Raw genomic sequence first — 16336 nt, forward strand, 5'->3', positions numbered from 1 at the left:
TCTATTAAAGCATCAAACTGAACAGGATTGCGAGACACTGTCTGTCTTCAGCTATATGGAACAAACTTTTCCCGTAGTTATACTCTGCATTTACCAGTTTACCCTGGTTTGCCATGTTTTTAATATGTTTTACCATACCTCACTGCTTTCTAATGCTTATCTATGCTTTTGCATGTTTTCACAGTGCTTTATTACACTTTGCTGTGCTCTTACAAGGGGAAGAACATAGTAAACTAACCCAGACACCAAGAAGGAGTTATATATTGTTTGTGTCAAACTGGGTTATTGCAGACTGTGGTTACAGAAGTTTGTCCTCTGAAAGTTTATCTAACTTTTTCAAGGCAGAGCAGAGGTTATTTAAACAGCTTATTTAAACAAGAATTCTGGCCATTTTTGCTGCAGCTGATAAAAAAAATAGGGGATAGAAATGTTTCTCAAAATGCTGTTTTTATGTCTAGTAGTGGATTCTTAGGTTCTGTTTGACTGGTTCTGGGTTCTGTTGCTCCTTCAATATTGAGTTATTATAATTTTTATTAATTTCTTAATCTGTCTTTACCTGTGTCACAAAGACGGCTGGAGTGGGTAGTGTCAGACCAGAGCCAGGAAATAAACAACGGAGACTTTGGGTTTTGATAAAGCTGAGCGCGTGATTGTGCTCAGCATTTAATAAACAGAACAGAAAATAAAAGGTTTTTAAACACAAAAACACAAGCACAAAACAGGACACGGCACTGGAGCCAAAATAAACAGGTAAACAAAACGCACTAACATACAAAACAAGTGGACGAACGTTAAACAAGTACCGTGCTGGCACTTCCAGCACGCTGTAGCAATTGTCATTTTTCCTTATCTGTCTTTCTCCTTTCTCTCTCTCACCCGTTCTCCACTCTCGAACACCCAAAAACCCTGACTGCAAGAAATGTGCGTCTATATATACTATTGTGCTGGGATTCAATTACTAATTAATTATTCACTTGAATCCCAGCACGTGAATTAATTCTGTGCAACCCCGTGCTCACATATTACATTTAACCAGCACGTGAAGTGATTTGTGCCCACCTCGTGCCTAAATACAAATCTACACTTTTTAAATACACGTGAAACACAGACCCATTTATATCCCGTGTACCAATGACTATACACCAACATTAACACACGCACGCAACATACAACATATAACACACAAATGCACACAGGGGCGGGGCACATTGCCACAACCTGGCTTTGAGCTGATTTGAGCTTGTCTGCAGAATCCTAAATGCCGGGCTCTGAACACCTTTCCTCATTCCATTCCAATCATGTGCTGATGTGTCTTTTCAACCAGCCCCCCTATCTACTCTAAATCTATCAAACTACAGAAAATAATTCAGCTTTCAGGGGAAAAAAAGCCATTAGTTTAAATAACAGTGGTAAGAAAGATTGTTCTATTTTGCATGTACACACAGGCTTGTCAATATGCAAATCAGAAGTTTGCTTAGATTTTGTCAGCAAAGTCCACACAGCCATTTCCTGGAAACTGTTTACAAACAGCAGGGTTTCCCAACATCCTGAATCCTATGTTTGTACAGGCAAAAACAAACCAACAATGCGGCTCCATACATTTAATAGCGAGATTCCAATACAGAGACACTGTCACGCAAAGACAGAGATACACAGACACTGTCACGCAAAGACAGAGATACACAGACACTGTCACGCAAAGACAGAGATACACAGACACTCACGCAAAGACAGAGATACACAGACACTCACGCAAAGACAGAGATACACAGACACTCACGCAAAGACAGACACACAGACACTGTCACACAAAGACAGAGATACACAGACACTGTCACGCAAAGACAGAGATACACAGACACTGTCACGCAAAGACAGACACACAGACACTCACACAAAGACAGAGATACACAGACACTCACGCAAAGACAGAGATACACACACTGTCACGCAAAGACAGACACACACTGTCGCACAAAGACAGAGATACACAGACACTGTCACGTAAAGACAGACACACAGACACTGTCACACAAAGACAGAGATACACAGACACTGTCACGCAAAGACAGAGATACACAGACACTCACGCAAAGACAGAGATACACAGACACTGTCATGAAAAGACAGAGATACACAGACACTGTCATGAAAAGACAGACACACAGACATACTGTCACACAGAGACACACAATCTACAGTGTGGGGGTGTCAGGATGTGGGGTCCTAATTTCTGCTGCTCAAGGAGGGTGAATCTACAGCGTGTGGGGGGGGGGTCAGTTTGTAGGTATTTGTATTTTTGTTGATGTAAAAGAAACCAGTTATTTTTTGTAGGTCACTTACTGTATGACACCACGCAGTTCTGTCTTTACTAGGGGAGACATATGGGGACCGCTCGAGTGCTATATATATATATACTTTTATTATTATTATTTTTTTAACAATATATAGATATTGAGACCTCCCACACATTAGGAGAGGCAATACAATGACTGAAGGAAATCAATAAAAAGGTCAAACTGAGTTATTTGTTTATCTTTCTGTGTAATGTTCCTCTGTGATAATAAAAAAAAGTTTGTTTGAGTTTGGGTTAATAAATGATAAGGAGTGGGATATATGTTGCCTGATTATTTGTAGATTTCATCAGTCCTGCAGTGTCCCAGTTCACAATGCTGGCTGTACCGTGGATATTCATCGTTTTAACTCTGCTTCTATGCACAGATGCAAGTAAGTGTGTTTCATTGATCTCTTTTCCATATCTATATCTATCTATCTATCTATCTATCTATCTATCTATCTATCTACCATACAATACATATTGTTTTATGTATTCAGACTATGGGTAACATTTTATTTTTGATGGCATAAATAAAAAAAATGTCATTGATACAGAATGTACCCTTTTAGTGAAGTTCTGTTACCTCTGCTGCTACCTGTAGGGGTTAACTGTAAATCCAATACAGTCTAGTCTAGTGATCTTAAACTGCAGTTGATAAAGGAGCATTCAAAACAGAAAACAAGAGGCATTTTTTACACAGAGAATTGTGAGGGTCTGGAACTAACTCCCCAGTAATGTTGTTGAAGCTGACACCCTGGGATCCTTTATGTGATTCTGAGATCAATAAGCTACTAACAACCAAACGAGCAAGATGGGCTGAATGGCCTCCTCCTGTTTGTAAACTTTCTTGTGTTCTCATGTTCTTAAAAACCAGGAGGGACACTGGCCCTCCAGGACCAGGATTGGAACCCCCTGATATACAGGAACACAGTTACAATGTAATTCTAGTACAGTCTAGTCTAGTGATCTCAAACTGCAGTTACAATGTAATTCTAGAATAGTCTAGAGATCTTGTTTGGTGAAACATCACTTTTTTAACATTAGATGTCGTTTGATTGCTTGTAGTTATGACTGCGGAGCAACTTTCACTCTGTGTACATTCATTTATTGGACCTTTACAGTTTCCATAATTTTCTTTTGTATATTTAAAGCTATTTTAAGCATAGCCTACCTAAATATCACACATACCTGGTGACTATAGAAATATATTAACATAGCAGAAATTGTTCCATATGAGAAGAAGCCAACCAGCTCCATATACACCTGCCTTGTACTCTTCATATATCCCAGACTGTCTGAGGATGTACATGTCATGTGCTGTGTCAGGATAGCTGCTTCCTGTTACGAAACATATGTTCTATATCCTGGTGGTGGTGACAGTGTTACGTGGGAGCAATCAATAGCCTCCAATACATATGGAAAGCCAGACACTTAGTAAAAATGCCACTTTTATATCATGGAGAGCATCTTTCTCTGGGATGATAGATATAATTGCATGTGTACTGCCAGAATATGCCTCCCTGCCATAATTTGCTACCAGTAGTAATTTGTGACAGATAAACAGTGGCTCTCAAAAGTATTCACCCACCTTGGACTTTTCCACATTTTATTTTGTTACAACATGGAATCAGAATGGATTTAATTAGGAGTTTTTGCCACTGATCAACACAAAAAAAGTCCATAATGTCAAAGTGAAAAATAAAATCTACAAATTGTTCTAAATTAATTACAAATGCAAAACAGAAAATAATTGATTGCATAAGTATTCACCCCCTTGAGTCAATATTTGGTAGAGGCACCTCTGGTAGCAATTACAGCTATGAGTCTATTTGGATAAGTCTCTACCAGCTTTGCACATCTGGACACTGCAATTTTTGCCCATTCTTCTTTGCAAAATTGCTCAAGCTCCATCAAGTTGGATGGGGACCTTTGGTGAACAGCAATTTTCAACTCTTTCCACATATTCTCAATTGGATTGAGGCCTGGGCATAGACTAGGCCACTCTAGGACATTGACCTTTTTGTTTTTAAGCCACTCCAGTGTGGCTTTGGCTGTATGTTTGGGGTCATTGTCCTGCTGGAAGATGAATCTTCTCCCAAGTCCCAGGTCTCTTTCAGACTTCAGCAGGTTTTCCTCCAGGATTTCTCTGTACTTTGCTGCATCCATTTTGCCCTCTATATTCACGAGCTTTCCAGGTCCTGAAGCGGAGAAGCATCCCCATAGCATGATGCTGCCACCACCATGCTTCACAGTAAGGATGGTGTTCTCAGGATGATGTGCGGTGTTAGGCTTGCGCCAAACATAGCGCTTAGCGTTGAGGCCAAAAAGCTCTATTTTGGTCTCATCAGAACATAGAATCTTCTTCCACTTGGTCTCAGAGTCTCCCACATGCATTCTGGCAAACTCTAGCCGAGGTTTTTTCAACAATGTCTTTCTTTTTGCCACTCTCCCATAAAGGCCAGTTTTGAGAAGCACCCGGGCTATTGTTGCCATATGCACAGTGTCTCCCAGCTCAGCCGTGGAACACTGTAACTCCTTTAGAGTTGCCATAGGCCTCTTGGTGGCCTCCCTGACTAGTGCCCTTAGTGCCCAGTTTTCGAGGACGGCCTATTCTAGACAGATTCACAGATGCGCCATATTCTCTCAATTTCTTAATAATGGACTTTACTGTGCTCCGGGGGATATTCAATGCCTTCGAAATGTTCTTATATCCTACCCCTGACTGGTGCTTTTGAAGAACCGTATTCCAGATTTGCTTTGAATGTTTCTTCGCCTTCATGATGTAGTCTTTGTTAGGAAATGTACTAACCAACTGTGGGACCTCCCAGAGACAGGTGTATTTAACCTGAAATCATGTGAAACACCTTAATTGCACACAGGTGGACTCCATTCAACTAATTATGTGAATTCTAAAGACAATTGGTTGCAACATAGCTTATTTAGGTGTGTCACAGCAAAGGGGGTGAATACTTATGCAATCAATTATTTTCTGTTTTATATTTGTAATTAATTTAGAACAATTTGTAGATTTTATTTTTCACTTTGACATTATGAACTTTTTTTGTATTGATCAGTGGCAAAAACTCCCAATTAAATCCATTTTGATTCCATGTTGTAACACAATAAAATGTGGAAAAGTCCAAGGGGGGTGAATACTTTTGAGAGCCACTGTAATTGCCAAAATTTGCCACCTTGACAGACATTGCCACCCTTGTATATTTTACAGGAAAGGAAGGTAGTACATACAGCAGTGTCAGAAAATACCACCACTACATATTCTGCAGGAAAAAATAGATATTAAATTGTGGCAAGTTGTATTTTGGGGTCAGAAAATGCCATTCCTGCATATTCTAAAGGGCAAGTTAGGTAGTGAACTGTGGCAAATTGTATTTTCAGGTTGTAACAGGGGAGATCTGGACTGACTATCTGGCACATCCGTATTACTGCAGGTAGAGGGCAGCAGTCTCGTGGGATCCGCCTGTCGGTCATGGTGATGACACGGAGAGGTGGGGAAGAGGGTGTGTGTGCTTTCCCTCTCTCTGAGTGGCTGAGGGGCGGGCCTTGGGAGACTGCTCGGCCCATAAGAACTGGCTTGGTTGTGCACTCGGGTGGCCGTGTTCGGGGAAATACAGTGGCGCTGACAGAAGAGGCTAGAGTGAAACAAGGAGCGGGCGAGCCCGGCTGAGGGGACAGCCTTCCATAAAAACTAATTTCACAAAGCAATATAAATAAATACGTACCCGAGGGGACGTGTGTAGATGTACGGGGAACCCTGGCCAACCCCAGTGTATAGGGACAACTAAGTGTAGGACGGAGACCTGTGCTGACCGGCTTAGCGGCAGTGGGGGCACTGCATAAGCGATGGAGGCTGTGTGGTCCAGTGGTTAAAGAAAAAGGGCTTGTAACTAGGAGTTCTCCGGTTCAAATCCCACCTCAGCTACTGACTCATTGTGTGATCCTGAGCAAGTCACTTAACCTCCTTGTGCTCCGTCTTTCGGGTGAGACGTAGTTGTAAGTGACTCTGCAGCTGATGCATAGTTCACACACCCGAGTCTCTGTAAGTCGCCTTGGATAAAGGCGTCTGCTAAATAAACAAATAATAAGCAGCACTTTTGTTTGTAGTTTTATTACTGTGTTTTATTTTCCCTTTTTCTTTTGCCTTCTGTTTACATTATTATTTTTGAGCACTTGTATGTGCACGGAATGGTATACCTGTGTTGGTAACCCTGTGGTCCTGGTTTACTGTCGGCAGTATACAGGCCATGGACAACAGCGCCCTCTGCGGGCTAAAATAAATAAATAATAAAAAAAAGAAAATAAATAAATCTGGGCACCTCTGCGGTGTTTGCAAATAAAATTTTCTGTCTCCCGTGTCAGTGAATACCCCAACCCTTCCACAGAGGTCATAAGATGTCACTCGAATATTCTATAGGAAAAATTAGGTAGTAAATTGTGGCAAGTTGTATTTTGAGGTCAGAAAATGCCACTTGTATATTCTGTAGCCATTTTCTGCTGGCAGATGTAATCAATGGATGGTAAATATAGCATGCTTTTGAGATATTTGTTGTTGTGTGTTCATATGTATTGAATGCATTTGTACTGTGGGCTAAGTTTTGATGCAGACGTGTTTTTTTATAGAAATGTTTTCATACTAACTTTTGTACTTGATAACATTAATTTAGAAACCCAATTGATGGCTATGATTAATACATTTTTGTGACTAATTTGAAGCTATTCATATGTTTGAATAATAACTAAACTGAGTTATTAATCATTGATTAATCATGTTACATAATTTATTTAAATGTTTGGATATACTGTTGCCGTTGATTGATTACTGTCTGGTTCACAGGCATCTTGAAATAACATTAGAATAGGTTTTGTTGGGGGAAAAAAACACGTTTTTGATCGACTCAAATTTTGCTGCTGATGTATTTATTTACAGGTGTTTCCTTTTGGTTGTGCTAGAGCTGCTCTGTGTGTTTTTCTTTTTTGTGGGGGGGAGGGGTCTATTCACAGTCTTGCACCAGGGCCCAGTAAATCCTAGCGCCGGCACTGGCGCAGAGCATGCGCAGTTCCCGAAGAAAGTAAAGAGTGGCAGAACACCAATGTGTTTCAACAGGGCATCAGTGCCTGTTGTAAAACACCGTGAAAACACGGGTTGTGATATCCCACCAACACAGTTGACACAGTTGTCTGAAACAACCGAGGCTAAATAATATAGTGTCCACAGCAATTTCACTTGACCTGGCACTGCGTGACTTCTATCTGTAAGCGGCTCTAGATCAGACTGGATCTTATAAGGCTAGTATGAGCTCTGTGCTGAATCTGTATCTAGTTATTACCTCCTCCTCACACAGCCTTCTTAACGTCTGCCTGGTCTGAAATCCTCTCTCCCTGACCCCCCTTGTCGCTCTCCTGTGCAGTTCTTCTGCTTTCCTTTGCGCTCTTCTCCTCGTTCTGTGGCACTGCCTGGTTTCAATAAGCGGTACTTTAACCACACACTGAGGCACCTAGCAAAGGATTTTTTATTCATAAATAAAGAATGAATAATAAGACACCGTCATCAGGCAGGTGATCTTATAAGAACATAAAAATGTTTACAAACGAGAGGAGGCCATTCAGCCCATCTTGCTCGTTTGGTTGTTAGTAGCTTATTGATCCCAGAATCTCATCAAGCAGCTTCTTGAAGGATCCCAGGGTGTCAACTTCAACAACATTACAGGGGAGTGCCTCCTATTTTCTGTTCTGAAAGCCCCTTTATCTAATCTCCATTTATGACCCTTGGTCCTTGTTTCTTGTTTCTTTTTTCAGGTCGAAAAAGTTTGGATCTTATTATAGTTTCCATCAGTTTACATATAACAGAAGTTATGCTTATTGGTCTGTAGTTACCTGGTTCGGTTTTCTCCCTTTTTTTGGATCAGTATTGCGTTTGCTATTTTCAAGTCTGTTGGTATAACCTCTGTGTCAAGACGAGCAGGTTGCATGATCTTGGTTAGCGGTTTGTAAATAACTTCTTTCATTTCTTTGAGTTCTATTGGGAGGATCTCATCCGGCCCAGGGGATTTGTTTATTTTAAGAGCTCCTAGTCCCTTTAACACTCTATATGCTAAAGTTATTTAAAACTGGATAGGAACAGGTCAACATATGGGACATGTTGCCCATATCCTCCTTTGTAAAATCTTGTGAAAAGTAATCATTTAATATATTTGCTATTTTTTTTTTCTTGGTCTATGAATTTTCCATTTATCTCTTAGACATTTAACCTCCTCTTTGAATGTTCTCTTGCTGTTATAATATTGGAAAAACATTTTGGAATTGGTTTTAGCCCCCTTAGCAATATTGATTTCTATCTCTCTCTTGGCCTTTCTAACTTCCTTTTTGACTTGTGTTTGCAGTTCCAAGTACTCTTTCGGTGTACTTTGTTCTTGGTCCCTTTTAAATGCTCTGTAAATTGCCTTTTTTCTCTGAATATTTTTTTTAATTGATCTATTAAACCATTTTGGCCATTTTGTTTTAGATTTAGATTTCTCTACTTTTGGGATGCAATTGTTTTGCGCCTCTAGTACTTCATTTTTAAAAAACAGCCATCCTTTTTCTTGTTTCTTTTTTCAGGTCGAAAAAGTCTGGATCTTATTATAGTTTCCATCAGTTTACATATAGTGCAGTAGCTTCAAGTTCTAACATTTTGTTTCTGAGACGTCTAGCATTAAGATAAATACATTTAATAGTTGTCTTACCTGAGTTGTTGCCCTTGTATTGATGTGGTCTCCCTTCTGTTTTTTTGTCCCCCCCCCCCTTCCTTTCTAGTTTAAATGCTTCTGGACCTCCTCAAGGATCCTTTCTCCGAGTAGATTGGTTCCCTTTCTGTTTAAGTGCAGCACTGGCCAGCACTGTTTATAGGGTCCTGGATGTTGTTCCTTTCATTCTCTTGATGTTTGTTTTGGGCATCTAAATGTTGAAGCGGCTCAAATTTGTTGGTTAAGCCCTTGACCACAAAATAAAAACCAGCAGCTTTTGCTAACCGAGGGGTTGGTTGTTCAGAAAGGAGGAACATAAAAACTTGTGCTTGATTTCGACCAGCATAGTACTTGTTTGGTTGAGTATTGTGTTAATTTGCAACTTACCCGTAGTCCCTTGACTCACCCTGGTTCCTCTATCTAGAATTAAACGAATAGTTACAGTAAAGTCACTGTGAAAATGAAAGGTTTCCTTCACGGGGGAAATACAGTCCTTTGTTAAAAGTAACATGGTTTTAGATGTGGTACTGTGTCTCTGGCTGTCCTATCTGTGTCTGTGTCTCTGTCTGTCTCTGTATGTCTGTGTCTCTAATTGTGTGCCTGTGTTTCACTCAGGCCCTCGTCGTAGGACTGTTGACTGCGCTATGGACTCCATCAAGATTAATGGGGGCAGCTACTTGCCGACCGGTGTGAGCCACAGCCACGTGGTGAAGTACACCTGCCCCCAGGGCATGTACCCCTACCCCGTGCAGAGCCAGAAGTGCGATCGCTACGGACACTGGAGCCCCCTGAGGACACCAACGGGGGGCACGGCCAGGGAGGTGGTCTGCAAGTGTGAGTCCCGGGCGAAAGGTCACAGGAGCAGCGTCACAAACTCAGCAAACTCAAACTAAAGTTTCTACCCAATTCTTTCTCGCTGTATCTGCGATTTGCCATTGAGTTTAATACGTTTCTTTCAGTAACACTACAACCTCAAACTCAATGTAAAATGCTTTTATGGGAAGCCCTTCTGATTGAAGACATTGAAATGTTTGTCGTTGGATTTCCTTTGAGTTTCTTTAAGTCTCTCTGAATTTGCCACATCGAGTCAATAGCTAGGGGTGACATGGCTTTGTTTCAGTTCATCATTACAGAAACACAACAACAAACTCTGCAAAGTCCACGGCAACAGTCTTTCTCACTGAATGGAATTTTAATATTTGTAATGCTGGAGGAAGGGGAGGTCTGGATAATCAAACTACCTGTGAAATGAATGACTTTCCCCAATCAAAAAACCTCTCCCAAAAAGAAATACCTCAACCCCATTACTTTTAAATACATAATATGCAGTGCTCCACCGTTATACCAGGGAGTGAGGACTGGTTAACCCAGTTTTCTATGAGAACAGGGCAGAAGAGCTCAGCACACAACAGGACAGGTTAACAAGGGCAGAGTTTGAAATAAGACTTCTGCTGCATAGCAGTTACACCCATTCCAGGTTTGACATTGTATAGACAATAAACTCAGGTGTGTTTTATTAAACTCAGTAAAACCAGGAATGGATCAAACAGCTGTGCAATGGGAGTCTAATTTCCATCCCTGAAGGGGGATGATCAGGGTTAAGGTAATCTAGGTTTTACTGTAGTGAGTGAAGCCCTACCCTGGACTGCATGGGCTGTGTGTGAGTGATTCTCTCTGTGTCTCTCTCTGACTCTCAGGGATCAGCTGCCCAGACCCTTCCAGACTGGAGCACGGGTCGGTGGAGCCCATGCTGGGGGAGTACCTTGTGGGCAACATCACCTCCTACAGCTGCTTTGAGGGGTACCAGCTACGGGGGTCCCCCACTCGAACCTGCCAGCCCAACGGGAAATGGAGCGGAGAGACCCCCATCTGTGACAACGGCTGTGAGTGAGAGGGGGAGAGTGTGACAATGGCTGTGAGTGAGGGGGAGAGGAGGGTGGAGGGAGAGGAGATGGGAGGGGGGAGAGAGAATGACAGTGGCTGTGAGTGAGGGGGAGAGGGGAAGGGGAAGGGAGGAGAAAGTGTGACAATGGCTGTGAGTGAGGGGGAGAGGATGGGAGGGAAAGAGAGTGACAGCGACTGTCATAAAGGGGGTGTGAGAAAGGTTGAGAGGGAGAGGAGGGGGAGAGAATGACTGCGTGAGAGAGGAGGGGGAGAGAGCGGAGCAATCCGCATCTGTGGCAATGGTTGTGAAGAGGTGGAGAGGGAGGGGAGGGGGGAGGGAAAGGGGGTTCCCCTTTAACCTTGTGTGTGACATTGCTCTGTCATTCCCTCCCTCCCTGCACAGCGGAGCACTGTCCTAACCCCGGCACTCCGCCCGGCTCCCGCAGGACAGGGGACAGGTTCGGGATCGATGACAAGGTGACCTACTGGTGCGACAGAGGCCTCTTCATGTTCGGGTCCGCAAAGCGGGTGTGCCAGGAGAACCATGAGTGGACCGGCACCGAGCCAGCCTGCTACTGTGAGTGTCACCTACATAGAATGCCATCCCTTATAAACATTTACCACAGTAAATCTGCACAGAAACGTTGCAGTTTCCCCATGGTTATACATACATACTATGCATTCACCTTGGTTTACCACAGTATGCTATGATTTTTATTATGATGTACCACATTTCTCTGGGTTATCTATGCTTTCACTGTGCTTTATTCCACGTTGCTGTGCTTTACCATGTTTTCACTGTGCTTTATTACACTTTGCTGTGCTTTTACTGTGCGGAAACTTTGATATGGGATGTAGATAACAGAATTATTCACTCCTGATATTATAAATTTCATTATCGGTTATAATATCCATCACATTTATAAATCAGTGATTGACAAAAAATGATAGGCCTATGTAAATGTGTATGTTTACAGCTTCACGTAACATTGTTGCTGTGCACTTGAAATAAATGTGCAGTTTTGTTTTAAAGAAATAAGCAAAAGTACCAATACTAGAGAGCAGAGAAAATACAGTATTTACTCAAATTTAAGTTGCACTTTTTGGAACGACATAAAAGTCCAAATTTGGGAGGAGTGAGTTGGATTTGAGGGCAACTTGGATTCAGGGTTAGAGGACCAATTTACATTTGTGCATGTCAATTATTGTGGTGCTCGAGAGCTGCTGTAAACAGTAAAGCCCACTACCTTTATTACTCTCGATACAGTACTGCTATATTAACATAGCTGCTCGTCAAACTTCACGCACATTTTATGATGCAGCTTTGTTTTGGGAAGAATTTATTTGTTTATTGTTTTACAATAAAGAAATATCAAAATAAAATATACAATCTGTACTGAAGTAAATAAATAAAAATAAAATCAATGCTAAAAATAAATAGCAGAGTCAAAACAGTAATAATAGATTTAAAAAAAAATGATAGCAAAATGGCAGTAATAAGAGAATTAAAACGTTGTGGGTTTCTTGTTAAAAATAAAAGCATTTACAGTATTTACTGCTGTTGACCAAGCACTTAATGTGGCTGGGATAGCAAGGTGGAGCCTTGTTGTGGATCTTTCCAGCAAAATTATGTCAGATAGGTAGGGACCTACCTAAATCGCGATTTCGCGGATTTCGTGGAAATCGTGAAATTGAGGGGTGTGGCGGAGTGTCCCGCCTCTGAGTATTATTATTTGTATTTTTGTTTGCGGCGCGGGTAAAAGCGCCGCGTCTTTTATTTTTTTTCCCACAAAAAACACTTTTCGAAAAAACGAACACAAAAAAAAAAACTTCCTTTGCCGTTCCTGGTCCGGCTGTTGGAGGCGTTGTTGATCCCACGCAGGACACCATATGTGACAGACTGGCTCGCTGTGGTGAGGTGGATGACGTCACGGACCAGGAAGTAACTGACACCAAAACAGTGGATGGGCGGGTGAAGCTGAATGCAATGGCACTCAGCGTGTTTATTAATAAACAAAACAAAAGATTTAACAAAACACAAAACAAAAGGGCACGAGGGCCAAACGAATGAACAAACAAACAAGTAAGTGATGTGCTGGGTAATCCAGCACGTTTTAGCAATTGTTTTTTAAATGTTGCTTTCTCTCTCCGCTCTCCCGTACTCTCCTCTACACTCAGCTTCGAGTGCAGAGAGCTGCAGGTTTATATACTCTGGCCAAGGGATTAACTAGTTGTTAATTATCTTATTATCCCTCGGCCAGAGTCTGCACGCATTTGGTAAGGATGCATGACTGTCAGCTAGTTAAATAATCAGTAGCTGATCAGCCATGCATCCTCACAGGGTTTTTAAATATAACAATAAAAGACGCAGCGCTTTTACCCGCGCCGCAAACAAAAATACAAATAATAATACATAGAGGCGGGACACTCCGCCACAAGGGGTCACCGCGAAATTCACCTCTTAGGGGCCAATGCATACAAACAAGTACGGAGAGGGAAAAAAAGAAAACTTGTTTAAATGAACTACTGCACAATGCAAGCGACGCAAACTACGTATCTTCCTTCTGCATTGTTTTGATTTAGGTTGCTAAAATCTAGTTTTCAGCATTGGAGGGAAAAATAGTACAAATGGACGACAAAAAAAGCAAAGTATATATCGGCTGATGATCGTTTTAAGATATTTCCCAAAGAAACTACATGCAGACTGAGGTCATTGTTTTCCATATCTTAGTGTGTATTTGGAGAAAATACGATCGGTCGCTATTTAGCTTCAGAATCACACATTAAACAAAAGGCTACTACAGAGGCTGCTGAACAGAACGTAAAATAAACAGCTTTCAGAAACCAAACTGGAAAGTCAGCACAGACAAAACGTATTCCTGTCTGCAAGTTAAATCAGTACTAAAACGATCCAGCACAGCCACCTCGCTTCAACCTGCTGCTTACAATTGGAATTTTAGACCCGAATAGCCACGTCTTCTTTGTTTTGACTCGGTACTAATAAAATAAATTATTGGATGGGACAAATAACATGACAACGAACGTGCTGCATAGGGCAGCAGTGTGGAGTAGTGGTTAGGCTCTGGACTTTTGAGCGGAGGGTCGTGGGTTCAATCCCCAGTGGGAACACTGCTGCTGTACCCTTGAGCAAGGTACTTTACCTAGATTGCTCCAGTAAAAAACCCAACTGTATAAATGGGTAATTGTATGTAAAAATGTGATATCTTGTAACAATTGTAAGTCGCCCTGGATAAGGGCGTCAGCTAAGAAATAAATAATAATAATAATAATAATAATAATAATAATTGACCTTATTAAAGTATGCCAGATGCCCTTGTGTAACTGAGTTTTTGGGCTGTTTCTAATCGATTTCCACATCTGTATAACTTGGCAAAGCTTTGCCTTAACTTCCAACCAATTCAGTGGATGCAGACGTGCAGTCTCAATGTATGGCAAGTCAACTGCAGGGGGATGCTGCATACTCGCCTTTAACAAATGCCAGCACTCTGTTTTAGTAAGGAAGCAAGTACCACTATTTGTAGGCTTTATAGTGTTCTGAAATACTGTCTACTTAGGTTTTTTTAATGTTTAAACTTGTCCGCGAAATGTCCATGAAATCCTAATTTTATTCCGCAACATACCCGTGAAAAATACGTAAATTTACCGTGATTTAAGTAGACCCCTACAGATAGGTAATGTAACCATGTGATGCTGTAGGGTAGACCAGACTCTACCCAGCCCTTTAGAATCGTTTTTTTGGCCGTCCCGCTAGGACGAGTCACCTTGATTGCAAAGAAAGGGCCAATTGGGAGTCATCCGCAAGAAGGAGCAGTCTGGGACACAGTGGTACCTGCAGTTCAATTAACTTAGACATGACTGACATCATACATTTCCAAAAATGTGCATCTTGGGGCATTCCCAAAACATGTGCAAATATGTACCAACTGCACCCTGAGCACAGAGGGTCTGGGACAATCTTCATTTGATATGTTCTATAAGGAGTTGCGTAAAATCTATTGGTCAATTTAAAATGAATCAATTGGTGTGCCAGATTTTTATACCTCTTCTCCACTGGCACATCTGACCCATGAGGGCTCGGTAATGGTACGGGTACAGGTGGTTCTCCACTGGCTACTTGTCGAGCCAAGCGAGAATTAAGGAGGTCATGAAGTCAGATTGGTTTAACTAAGGATTCTTCGATGGGACGCCAATAGACCGAAATCTCTGGATTCAGCCAGATCTTAAGTATTTTTAATTGGAAGGCCCAATAATGGAATTTAAAGTTAAATAATGCTAATCCACCAAGTGTTTTGGGTCTTTGGGTCTAAAAAATGTGTCTTTGCAAATTTGTTGGATGTCAGAATATATCTTAATTCACAGATGGGAAGCCAGCAGACTGAGGTTGGAGAGGGATCAGAAGGAGGAGGGGAGCAGTTTTCGATGCAGGATTCAAAGGCAATAAGACTGATTTAGACCAGTTTATTTTATTACCAGAGATTACATCAAAGTTGTTAAATAGTTTAAGGGCCTGGGGAAGCAATTTTGAGATATCAGATAAGAACAACAGTATATCATCAGCATAAAGGGGTACATGGTGTTTGGATCCCTGTACACCCGTAATGACAGTACTTTGTCTGACGGCCTGAGTAAGAGGCTTCGATGAGATGGCAAACAATAGAGGACATCCTTGCTGTGTTCTTCTTTCGAGAGGAAACTGAGAGGATATAACAGAACCAGTTTGAACACATGCAGTAGGGTTATTGTACAGAGTACAAATCATATTGATATATGAATGGCCAAAATCAAAACACTCTAAAACTGCCCACAGATCGTTCCAATTGTTTTAATTGTGTTCACGGTTTGGCACAGTTAAATAATAATGCTGGCAACTATACAGCAACGTGTAGTTACACAGCTAAGCAAAACAGGGTTTCAGTCCCGAAATAATAATACAAGAATACAGGCATGGCTCCTCGTCCTTTCTCGCGGTGCTTCAGTGCTCGTGGTGAATATTTACTCGTGCGGTATTTGGAATCCGGGTTTTAATGCTGCTGGAACAGCAACAGCTCCTGGATGTTAGCGTCTACGAAATACAAATAAACAGTGATTAACAAAACAAACACAAACACTCACAGCTTCGTTTTATGGTTTTCAGTGCTCTGTTTCGCAACCATAACAAAGGAACAGATCGTTCGGCCACACACCGATATACTTTCAGTCACGCCCCCCTTTGGTAGCGAGTGCAATCACGTCTCCTCCAATCCATGACTGACACATCACTTACCACAGTAAGGCGCTGATTTCTAGTATTGTGGCTTCGCCCCCTTTTTGGATGGCCGACTGACCCTGGAATAAACTATCAAACCATCCAGTC

General features: G+C 41.6%; 1 protein-coding gene across 1 annotated transcript in view; it reads left to right on the top strand.

Moving 5' to 3' along the window:
- Nucleotides 1-2621: 2621 nt before the first annotated feature.
- Nucleotides 2622-16336, top strand: part of LOC117434000 (complement factor B-like) — a 43268-nt gene continuing 29553 nt past the window's right edge. The window contains exons 1-4 of the mRNA XM_059008803.1: nucleotides 2622-2727; nucleotides 9694-9912; nucleotides 10776-10961; nucleotides 11366-11539. Coding sequence (XP_058864786.1) covers nucleotides 2670-2727; nucleotides 9694-9912; nucleotides 10776-10961; nucleotides 11366-11539 — 637 coding nt within the window. The 5' untranslated portion in view covers nucleotides 2622-2669. The remainder of the gene's footprint in view (nucleotides 2728-9693; nucleotides 9913-10775; nucleotides 10962-11365; nucleotides 11540-16336) is intronic.

This window comes from Acipenser ruthenus, chromosome 38 (genome assembly GCF_902713425.1).
Source record: "Acipenser ruthenus chromosome 38, fAciRut3.2 maternal haplotype, whole genome shotgun sequence".
NCBI classification, from domain to species: Eukaryota; Metazoa; Chordata; class Actinopteri; order Acipenseriformes; family Acipenseridae; genus Acipenser; species Acipenser ruthenus.